General features: G+C 46.6%; 2 protein-coding genes across 2 annotated transcripts; both read left to right on the top strand.

The window, feature by feature from the left end:
- The first annotated feature begins 4,442 nt into the window (after nucleotides 1–4,442).
- On the top strand, nucleotides 4,443–6,159 carry LOC119266600 (cell division cycle protein 123 homolog). Its single transcript, XM_037547833.1, has one exon. The coding sequence runs from the start codon at nucleotides 4,567–4,569 to the stop codon at nucleotides 5,839–5,841; it is 1,275 nt and encodes a 424-aa protein (XP_037403730.1). The 5' UTR covers nucleotides 4,443–4,566; the 3' UTR covers nucleotides 5,842–6,159.
- A 3,601-nt stretch (nucleotides 6,160–9,760) lies between these two features.
- LOC119270902 (transcription factor bHLH113-like) lies at nucleotides 9,761–11,460 on the top strand. Its single transcript, XM_037552918.1, has 5 exons — nucleotides 9,761–10,367; nucleotides 10,487–10,588; nucleotides 10,717–10,782; nucleotides 10,890–10,955; nucleotides 11,086–11,460. The coding sequence occupies exons 1-5, from the start codon at nucleotides 9,885–9,887 to the stop codon at nucleotides 11,191–11,193; spliced, it is 825 nt and encodes a 274-aa protein (XP_037408815.1). The 5' UTR covers nucleotides 9,761–9,884; the 3' UTR covers nucleotides 11,194–11,460.
- The last annotated feature ends 546 nt before the right edge of the window (nucleotides 11,461–12,006 follow it).

Here is a 12,006-nt window from a genome sequence, read left to right as displayed (position 1 = left end):
AGGCTGATTTTAGTTGAAAATTAGACCAAATATAAATGCATATGTGCATGTTTTTCTATGAGCTGGGGGGCCATGGCCCAGTTTGGCCCCCAAGTAGCTCCGCCACTGACTACGAGTGAACAGATAATTAAAAATTAATCATCAGCAAGGATAACTAGAGGATGCAAAAAGTGAAACAAAAAAACCATCACAGAATAATCATCGCCCACTATTGGATGAAAAAGGGAAATAGAAGAAAGTCATCATGGAACAATTCACGACTACAAGTGGAACAACAAAATCAAGGAAGTGAAAAAATGACCATGGATTGATTTGCAATTACTAACGTAATAAAAATTAATCATGGAACAATGAATGATTAGATCTCTTCTCTCTCCGTTTCTTTATTTTTTTGGTCTTTTTTCTGGCCGAACACCGTAATTAAATATCCAAAGACCCGTAACTCCGATTAGGCTAGAATTTTGAGGTTTTTTCATAAAATTAGCTTGCTTGTGATACGTTCATTTTGCATCATGCTTTTATATCGATATTTATTGCACTATGGGCTGTTATTACACATTATGTCACAATACTTATGCCTATTCTCTCTTATTTTACAAGGTTTACAAGAAGAGGGAGAATGCCGGCAGCTGGGATTCTGGGCTGGAAAATGAGCAAATATTAGAGATCTATTCTTCACAGCTCCAAAAGTCCTGAAACTTCACGGAAGTTATTTCCAGAATATATAAAAAATATTGAGCGAAGAAAGTTCCAGAGGGGCCACACCCTGGCACGAGGGTGGGGGGCGCGCCCCCTGCCTCGTGGGCCCCCTGGTGACCCTCCGATACCCATCTTCTGCTATATGAGGTCTTTCGTCGAGGAAAAAAATCATAAGCAAGCTTTGGAGAAGAAACTCCGCCGCCACGAGGCGGAACCTTGGCGAAACCAATCTAGGGCTCCGGCAGAGCTGTTCTGCCGGGGAAACTTCCCCCCGGAGGGGGAAATCATCACCATGGTCATCACCAACGATCGTCTCGTCGGGAGGGGGTCAATCTCCGTCAACATCTTCACCAGCACCATCTCATCTCAAACCCTAGTTCATCTCTTGTATCCAATCTTTGTATCCAAACCTCAAATTGGTACCTGTGGGTTGCTAGTAGTGTTGATTACTCCTTGTAGTTGATGCTAGTTGGTTTACTTGGTGGAAGATCATATGTTCAGATCCATTATGCATATTAATACCCCTATGATTATGAACTTGAATATGCTTTGTGAGTAGTTACGTTTGTTCCTGAGGACATGGGAGAAGTATTGCTATTAGTAGTCATGTGAATTTGGTATTCGTTCGATATTTTGATGAGAAGTATGTTGTCATCCCTCTAGTGGTGTCATGTGAACGTCGACTACATGACACTTCACCATTGTTTGGGCCAAGAGGGAGGCATTGGGAAGTAATAAGTAGATGATGGGTTGCTAGAGTGATAGAAGATTGAACCCTAGTTTATGCGTTGCTTCGTAAGGGGCTGATTTGGATCCATATGTTTCATGTTGTGGTTAGGTTTACCTTAATACTTCTGTTGTAGTTGCCGATGTTTGCAATAGGGGTTAATCATAAGTGGGATGCTTGTCCAAGTAAGGACAGCACCCAAGCACCGGTCCACCCACATATCAAATTATCAAAGTACCGAACGCGAATCATATGAATGTTATGAAAACTAGCTTGATGATAATTCCCATGTGTCCTCGGGAGCTCTTTCCTTCATATAAGAGTTTGTCCAGGCTTGTCCTTTGCTACAAAAAGGATTGGGCCATCTTGCTGCACCTTATTTACTTTTATTACTTGCTACTCGTTACAAATTACCTTATCACAAAACTATCTGTTACCGATAATTTCAGTGCTTGCAGAGAATACCTTACTGAAAACTGCTTATTATCATTTCCTTCTGCTCCTCGTTGGGTTCGACACTCTTACTTATCGAAAAGCTATGATAGATCCCCTATACTTGTGGGTCATCAGCTTGCGACGAAAGAAGAGCTCCAACCGACTTAAGGAGCAGCCACACGGGCCCATGGCGCGCCCAGGGGGTGAGCACCCCCTGGCCGTGTGGGGCCCTTGGGCACCATCTCGTGTTGATTCCTTTACCCAAAAATCACATATATTTTAGAAAAAATCATATTAAATTGTTGGGGTTATTTTGACCTATAAAAACCAAAAACATGTAGAAAACAACAACTAGCATAGGTAGGTCAATAGGTTAGTCCAAGAAATAACATAAAGTGCACCAAAATCATATATAATAGATGTTAATATAGCATGAATACTTCAAAAATTTATAGATTTTTTAGGGGGAAAGCCAAGTTCTATTCATCACAAACCACAAATCGGGCCGGGCTTCGGGCCAGGTCAAAAAAAAGCCCGATGCTAAAAACCCAGGCTCGAGCCCAGCCCGACCCAGCCATCGGGCCTACAAATCGGCCCGAGCCTGAGAATGCCTGACACGGCCCGGTCGGCCCGGCCCAACTACGGCTTAAAACACGTTTTGTGCAGGCCTGAGCCCGGACCGACCTGCCCGTCGGGCTCAGTTTCCAGGCCCGAGCTCGGCCCGATGGCACACTTGGTCTTAGCCCGGCCCGGGATTTTCGGGTCGGGCTGCCCATGGCCAGGTCATGGGATTGGCCAAACCAGACATGGCGTCCCTGACCCAGCGAATACGTATCAGTTCTTGACCATGTCCGCTAGTAATTTGAGCCCGCCTATAATCCTTTTCCCGGTAGTGAGTGCTTGCAGTCCTCACTAGGTGGTCTACGGATGTGGGTGTAGTTTTTGTGTTGTTCCTGTGTTCTTTGTACTACCATGGCATGGTGGATAGATCAAAAATTTCCTGAAAAAACGTAAGAATTTTTTTGGAGAATGTTTTTTCTAGGGAAGTTTTTTAAGGTTTTTTGGGGGAAGTTTATAAACAAGAAAAGTTCACTGGAGCGGAATGAAACATGTGTAGTACTCATCCCAAAGGTCAATAACCCGGAAAGAATGAAGGATCTCAGACCCATCAGTTTGTGCAACGTGGTATAGAAGCTAGTGTCAAAAGTGTTGGCAAATCGATTGAAAATGATTTTGCCCGAGATTATAGCCCCGAACCAAAGTGCTTTCGTTCCGGGTCGGTTGATTACAGATAATATTTTGCTAGCTTATGAGGCGACACACTTTATGCAGAATAGGAGGTATGGTGGGGTGGGATATGTGGCGTTGAAGTTGGATATGAGTAAGGCTTATGACAGGGTCAAGTGGGATTTTTTGGAGGCTATGATGTCAAAGATGGGGTTTTCTGAGGAATGGGTTAATTTAATAATGAAATGTTGTCGTACGGTGAAGTACAAATTTAGGGTTAATGACATGCTCACGGAGGAAATCACGCTAGGTAAGGGTCTTCGATGGGGTGATCCTATCTCCCCTATTTGTTTCTGTTTTGCGCCGAGGCTTTCTCATGTCTACTGAATAGTGCTGAGATGAATGGTCAGCTAGAAGGGGTAAAGATTTTTCAAAATGCGGCGAGCTTTAATCATCTACTGTTTGCAGATGACTATTGATTCTTCTGAAGGTCTCAGAGGAAAGTACACTTCATTTGCAACATATTCTAAATTTGTATGAGGATTGTTCGGGGCAGACAATCAATACGGACAAGACGTCAATCATGTTCAGCAAGAACACGAAAGAAAGAGATAGGAGAGGTATGATGAACAACATGGGGCTGCAAAAGGAGACTTGGAATGAAAAATATTTGGGCCTGCCGGTGTTTGTGGGTCACTCCAAGAACAAAGTGTTTGCTTATATTAAGGACCGCGTGTGGAAACGGATCCAAGGATGGATGGAGAAAATGTTGAGCAAGGCTGGGAAAGAGATACTGATTAAAGCATGTGCACAAGCTATTCCGACATACGCGATGTCAGTTTTTGATTTTACTAAGGGGCTATGTGAACAGATGACAGCCATGATTTGTAGGTACTTCTGGGCGCAGCAGGACCATGATAAGAAAATTCATTGGCTGTCAGCAGAGAGACTTACTTTACCGAAGAAAGATGGAGGTTTGGGCTATAAAGATCTGCATATTTTTAATATGGCAATGTTGGCAAAGCAGGGATGGTGGCTGCTCCAAAACCCGAATAGTTTGTGCGGGCGAGTTCTGAAGGCAAGGTACTTTTCAGATACTCTAGCGATGCACGGGTCGAAGATGGTGCATGTGTCCCAAGCTGTATGGCCGGGCGCTGCTCCTAACTTTATCCGAGACTTGATTGCCGGGCACAGTGGTTAATTGAAATGAAATTTCATTTTTTTTTTATTTTTTTGAGGGAAGAAATGAAATTTCATAGTTGAAAAAGAAAGAAAAGTACAAATGTCCTAAAGTTATGGGCCAACGGCCTGTACCCTTGCTTGTGAACGGCGCACATACTAGTTAGGCCCAACGCAACCCTCCTGAAGTCCTCCTCTTTCGCAGCCCGGCCTTCTCACCACGAGCACGACGCCGGCGACGAGGACCGCCGCCGCCGCCGAACCCTGCCCAAAGCGAGGCAGCCGACGAGCCGGCGGAGATGCTGCTGGAGGAGCTGCTCCGCTGCCAGATCCAGGAGTGGTACCCGGCGTTCCGGCGCCACACGGTCCCCACCGCCATCATCCCGCTCCCGGCTGCCTTCCTCCGCTACCTCGCCGGCCGGACCGCCTACCCCGACCCCGACGAGGGCGATCAGGGGCCGCTCCCCTTCGTCCTCCCGACGCTCACCTCCGGCCGCGCGCCCTTCCCGCCGCTCCAGGGCCACTTCCCGGACCCCGTCTCCCTCCTCGACCGCGACAACACCGACCCCCTCTTCGGCGACTCCGACTCCGACGACGAGGGCGAGGGCCTGCTCCCGCCCGCGTTCCCGGAGCTCGAGGCCGCGGTGGACGCCGCCATCGCCGACCTCGGCGGGGCCGCGCTCCCCAAGCTCAACTGGAGCGCGCCCAAGGACGCCGTCTTCATGGCCGCCGACGGCACCGTCCGCTGCACCTGCTTCGCCGAGGTCGCCATGCTGCTCCGCGCCTCCGACTGCGTCGCCCACGACCTCGTCTCCGCGCGCCCCTCCTGCCAGGACTTCGTGCGCGCCAACCGTGTTCGACGGAATGCCGCAGAGGGTAGTCTGAGTGACCCTGGTGAGAACTGCAGCGAGGTAGGTGCCCGCGGCGGTGGGAGTGATGCGCCGGAAGAGGATGCTGAGCAAGAAAGCAGTGATGATGCCCGCGGCGGTGGGAGTGATGCGCCGGAAGAGGATGCTGAGCAAGAAAGCAGTGATGATGATGAGACTTGGGTGGACGACGGGTTCCAGTACTACCTCGCGCTCCGCAAGTGGTACCCAGGCCTCCGCCCCGAGTCGGAGTTCCGCTGCTTTGTGCGGGGGCGGAAGCTGGTCGGTGTGTCGCAGAGGGACCCGTCTGCCTACTACCCTTCTCTGCCTGGGTGGAGCGCTGAGGTACAGCCCAAGATCGAGGATTTCTTCGAAGAATTCATCGAGCCACAGTTTGCTTCAGAGAATTACACGTTTGATGTGTATGTGAGAGCCGATGGTCGGGTGAAGCTGATCGACTTCAATCCTTGGGGCGGCTATACCCTGCCGCTGCTGTTCACATGGGAGGAGCTTGAGGAGGAGCAGAGAGCAGAGGACGAGCTGGAGTTTCGAGTGGTGATGCAGCAGGGTGCGGTGAGGCCAGGGTTAATGACAGCAATTCCGTATGATATGCTGGATTGGGGGGATGGCAGTGGCTGGGATGTGTTTCTGAAGAAGGCTGGCAATGAGCTCGACAGACAGATGGCATCATTAGGTGTGGATTCGTAGTTACGGCCTACAGCAAGGTGCTCGAGTGCTCCAGTAGGTGAACAAGTGAAGTGGTGGCTCTTGGTAATGTTTCATCTGTCGAACACTTAGAAGTAACAGTTTTCTTCAGATTGTGATGCAACCTCATGGTACTTGTTTTTCTGTTTCCCGGGACTTTGTAATGCTAAGTTGCTAGTATGGGATTACCTCTTGTTGCTTCATTTCAGTTATATCTTCAGATATTTACAGAAACGTATTTGTAGTGGAGTTTGTGGCCCATGGCTGAAATTGCAGCAGATCTCTTATATCTCTTAAACATGAATACACCCCCTATATTTCTTTGCTGCTTCATATGTACCTGCTTGTATCTATCTATTTATTTTGGCATTTCAACTGAGAATTGAGGCAATGATATATAGGATGATTTTTTGGTCAAAAAGGTCTTAACTTTGAACTCTCCCCCGGTTCTCATTTCAACTTTGAACTCTGCAACGGTCCGGTTTAGGATCCTGTACTCTTAATGTCGTTTGACTGAATTTAACCCTGGTATTCGCCACGAGGCGGACGCGTCACCCAGTTCGGGGCCTACTTGGCATTCATTCTTTCTCCCCAAACATTGCCACAAATCCAGTTGTTGATGGCACTCCTGTGAGTGAGTATGGGACCAAAGAGATATTTATGTGAGTTCCTTGATACCCCAGCCAAAAGGGATATATTGAATAATAGCCAGGTTATAGCCCGAGGCCCTGACATATATAGTCTAATACTCCCTCCGTCCCAAAATTCTTGTCTTAGATTTGTCTAAATACAGATGTATCAACTCATGTTTTAGTATTAGATACATTCGTATTTAGACAAATTTAAGACAAGAATTTTGGGACGGAGGGAGTACATTATTATGCGGTAGATGACCAACTTTATTCTCATCAACTTGAAATCGTCTAGGTGTTCAATACTTCAACTGTTCCAAGGGAAGTGCCTGATTCTTGGAAGATCTGTCCCTAGCAAAGACAATGTTTTACTCTTTGTACTGTTATAAACTTCTTTGATTCCTGAAACAAGTGACTGTACTAGACAGTTAAAGATCTAGTAATTTAGTTGGCTGTATACTTGCTTGTGCTATACAATTTCTGTGAGCTACTAAGCTTATCCTGTAAGGTGCTCAACTGCCTTATAGCTTATAGATAAGTCTGAAGCTATTTTGGGCAACCAAACTAACAAGTCATGAGCTGCTCCCTAATTGTGGCCCATTTGCATGCTTTGAATCTATTATGGCAGGGCTGTTCTGTTTAACGTTAAGCCCGAATAAGCTGGCTGTTTGGTTCAAAGTCCTAACTTAACTGGTTAAGGTTACTTAAATAATAGGCCAAAGCTTAAATTCGGCCATATTTGCTTTGACTATGTTATGGCAGGGATGATGTCTATTTAACGTTAAGCCCAGATAAGCTAGCTGTTTGGTTCGAAGTCCTAACTTAACTTGTTATGCTTATTTAACTAATAAGGCCAAAGCTTAAATTGGGCCAAACAGGTCCCATTATAATCTAGTGCCAGTAGGCATGTCATGTACGCAACACAAAGCTTACTAGTATCATGTAGTCTTTGTTTTTGAAATTTCTGACGATGCCATGTTATATAAATTTTCTCCTTGAAGTGAATTATGATGATTGTTTTGGTATGGTTATTGCTTAACGAGGGTGCAATATACTTCTGTGTGCCAATTTTAACTGAAGGGTGAAAGAAGCGTTACTAGAAATGCTATCTTGGAGCTGAGGGTGCAGTGTCTCAGCAATGGCTGAAATCCTGATTCACTTGGTATCAATGACTTGCATGATGCACTGAATTTCTGTCCCATAACTGAAGAATTTCAGAGCTCGTTTGTAGAGTTAACGCTGACAAGGTAGAGTTAACGCTGCCTAGCGATTATTCACGAGCATATTACTACTGAATCCAAGTCTTGAACAGGTTATGTTTTGCAGTGCATGCTTGGACCTGAACCACAGGGGTACCTACATAAAAGTAACTGCGAAGCAACACGTACTTGGAGACGCGTTTTGATGGCTCCACGAGGTAAAGACTCTTGTCTATATAAATAACCTCAGTTGCATTGCATATCCTACTGTCAGTAGTATATATAGCCTGGACACCATTGGAATGCTGGCGTTACTCATCAGTAAGTAGCGAGTATTGACTATAGCTGCTTAGGGACAAGATGGTGGGTGGGTACGCGTGCCGCGGTCGGCAAAGGGGCAGCTAGCTAGCCTTGGTATCATAACCTGTAGCTGTACAGCCATTACAGAATTCAGATAGGAAAGAAAACCATTAGTGAATTCAGATAAGAAAGAAAGGACGGGATAATTCAGATAAGAAACACTAGAATATCGATCTGCAGATGCCTGGCTGCTCGAAGGATCAGCCCTACTTGTTTACTCGAACCCTAGCATGCATCTGCCTGATCGACGGGGAATAGTATAGGCGTGCAGCAGTACTTGTTTACTCGAACCCTAGCATGTATGTATAATTGTAGACGTCCTTGTCTAGTCAACTAGTCACGGAGATGGCTTATTATAGTACACTGTACGTCGTTTCCAATATGTATTCCTACAGCGAGGTGCACGGGGCTGAGCTCCGTCGGGTTGGGTTGGTAGGGAAAGACGATGTGGGTGCGTCGCACGTCCAGGGTTTATCAGTTTACTCGGGGGGGAGGGCTTTGTTTATGCTCCTGCAATAAGTGTGACACTTGCAGTGCCGAGCTCTGCTAGCTAGGCCATGTGAAGCTTTGAAAGGCCACACTGCTCTCATTAATTAGGGGGAATTTACCGGGTCGATCGTGAGCGCACGTCGAAGCTGGAGGCAGATCCTGATCCGCGTGAGATGTCCATGGGGTGTTTATCCTACGCATCGCCCGGCACAAGATATTCTTTTAAGGTACTTCCTCCGTAAACTAATATAAGAGCGTTTAGAATACTAAAAATAGTGATCTAAACGCTCTTATATTAGTTTACAGAGGGAGTACGTGTGAATAACAAACGATTTCCCATGTGCGTAGGATATGCATGCATGGATGGATGCTTCCGCTCAGTTTACTGCATGTCTGCATTTGGTCCAGTAGTTTTGAGCCACGTTTGTTAATGAAGGTGAAGTTCGTGTCCATACAAGAAATATATATTACAGTGAACACAAGAAACTATAATTTGCTTCCAGTGGAAGTAGTAGGAGATAGTTTCTTGTTTTGGATGTAACCATTATTGGTGCTCTGCTAGCAGGTACCTAAACCGGACCAATATTTTGTAACCTAAATATATAGAAGAAATATGTACTCTCGTACGGCGTACGGTTGATCAATATACCAGGGAAATAATTGAAGGTACCCTAGAAGAACCTACACATATTTTTGCTTGGCTACCTTACACATGGGCTAGCTAGCTACAGCTTAGCTAGCCATGGCAATGGAGGTTGAGAGGCTGCATTTATGGGAGCATGACATCCCAGCTAATTATTTGCATTGCAGTTCCCCAGCAAGCTGGCTTGTTTCATGCATGCTAACCTTCAATTGAATACAAGCTTGTCACAACGTCATCACCACCTTGTTTAACTAATGTAAACAGCATCAACTTGGCCTTGAATGCCACGTGAAGAGAGAGCCCGGATGTGGAGGAGTGTAGATTATGTGGCACTGGAACATGGGGGGAGGGGCTAGGGTTAGCTCCACTTCTACTACTACTACTTAATCACCTTACTTAGCTGAGCATAACAAGGGAATTAATCATGGGTCCACTGCTGTCTGTCTCCCTCTTTGCACTTGACCCCTATATTCCACTGACAGCTCAAGACCTTGCTGGCTCATTAAGCTCCACACTAGCGCCTACTCGATTAAGAAACCGCTCACTCTATATAAGTAGCCGCATGCTTGCACGTCTCATGCATTCACAGAGCTTAGCTAGCTAGCTGCCAAGAGCTGCCCTGAACCCTAGCTAGTAGTAGCTTCCCGGAACACCGTCACCAGTAGCTCGATCTCACCTAGGTAGGGAACAGTGACACAGAGCAGCAAGCTGCCTAGCTAGCCAATGGCGTGCAAGCGGGCCACCACGCGGGAGCTCCGGGCGATGTACGATGACGAGCCCTCCTCCATGTCCCTCGAGCTCTTCGGCTACCACGGCGTGGTCGTCGACGGTGATGATGAGGAGGGCGACACCGCCACCGCCCTCCCCCAGCTCTCCTTCGTCGATAACTTCAAAGGCGGGTGCGGGTCAGCAGCGGCGGACTACTACAGCTGGGCGTACAACGCCTCCGGTGGGACGCCCGGCGCCTCCTCCAGCTCCACCTCTTCGGTGCTCAGCTTTGAGCATGCCGGCGGTGCCGGTCATCAGCTGGCTTGTAATTCCAGCACAGGTGACGATGACTGTGCGCTCTGGATGGACACCATGGCCGATCAGCATGGCGCTGCCAAGTTTGGGTTCATGAACCCAGGGTCGGCCGATGTCGTCCCAGAAATCCAGGAGAGCAGCATCAAGCAGCCGGCCAAGTCTGCGCAGAAGCGCTCGAGCTCGGTAACTACCTACATCAGATTAATTTTTTTCTATGCATTCATGAGAATATGTTGTTACCTACACAAACTTTGCATCAAATCTATTTAAGTGAATAATCTGATCTGTGTTTATCTGTGAAGGGTGGTGAGGCGCAAGCGGCGGTGAAGAAGCAGTGTGGAGGAGGCAGGAAGAGCAAGGCCAAAGTTGTGCCTACAAAGGACCCTCAGAGCGCCGTTGCAAAGGTACATATACAGGCAGCATGGATCAATTTCTCCCTATTGTTGTGGTGGCAAGATTCTTTGCACTGCAAGAAAATTGCTTCGACGAAGCCGAACTAATCCAAGTTACTCGATCGATCATGGATCTTTAGGTCCGAAGAGAGCGCATCAGCGAGAGGCTCAAAGTTCTGCAGGATCTGGTCCCCAATGGCACAAAGGTGCGTACCATGATTTCTTCTCATGCCTCAGCACAGTTTTTGTGTGAAAAAATGACCTGGTCATGGTCATTAGTTGCTAATTTTCTGAATGAAACCAACTCGCGTAGGTGGACATGGTCACCATGCTCGAGAAGGCAATCACCTATGTCAAGTTCCTGCAGCTGCAAGTCAAGGTATGCGGCAATCGGTTATCAATGCGTCGACTACTCTTTCGACCCAATTCACTTCTATGAACTACATGCAGTCTCATGTCTGATGTATGAATTATAACCCGGTTCGTGCATATTCGGTGTGTTTGCGCAGGTGCTGGCGACCGACGAGTTCTGGCCGGTGCAAGGGGGGAAGGCGCCGGAGCTCTCCCAAGTGAAGACCGCCCTGGACGCCATCCTGTCTTCTCAGCAGCAACCCTAGGCCATGGATGCATGCATCCATGTTGAATTTTTTACCCAAGTTTTAGATGATCGCGGCACGTGTAAGATCAGAACAGAAAAGAGAGCACAAGCTCTGTAAAAATACATGGCAGATCATGTTTTTTGTTTCACTCCTTTTAGATCAATTCTCCTTGTTTTTTATGTGATCGGGATTTGAAGTTCCGATCACTGTAACTAGTCCAATAAAACTTAGAGGAACATGATGTTACACAGCTTAGTGAAACCTAGACAGGGTCCCGCCATCGCGTGCAACGAAAATAAAGTTGTTTCTATTGAAACATAAAACCCTCTTCTTCTTTTGCAGGGAACATAAGATCCTCTCCTTGATTTACAAGAACAACGCACGATCGGATTCATTGAAATGTTGTTATCTTGAGTTCTTCGAACTAGAAAACTGAGCTATGGGGATTTAGATCAAAGGGTATTTGACACCACATGAAAAACAAAGGAACTGTACAAAGTGGTTTGAATGCAAACCAATCCTCAGGAAAGAAAAAGAATCCCTAAGGATTCATTCACATTCTCTAAAAAAATCCCTTTGAAATTCCAAGGATCCAAACTAAACCTCAGGGGTTTGGATCCAAGTTCCTTTCAATCAAAGGAACCCTAAATCCTGAAATGGCAACAGGGAGCCTTCCTGAGATGAACGTAGTTTTTTTTTTTTTGAGGGATCCCCACACTTTATTAATTTGAACCAAAGATCAAAGGGATACAAAGTTTTTACAAGTTAGATGAAAGTAGTTAAAATCAATTTCGCGTCAATTGGGCGGCGGGCCTGAGTAGCATCCATCCA

This window comes from Triticum dicoccoides, chromosome 3A, assembly GCF_002162155.2.
Source record: "Triticum dicoccoides isolate Atlit2015 ecotype Zavitan chromosome 3A, WEW_v2.0, whole genome shotgun sequence".
NCBI classification, from domain to species: Eukaryota; Viridiplantae; Streptophyta; class Magnoliopsida; order Poales; family Poaceae; genus Triticum; species Triticum dicoccoides.
This window is presented reverse-complemented; position numbering and strand designations above follow the sequence as displayed.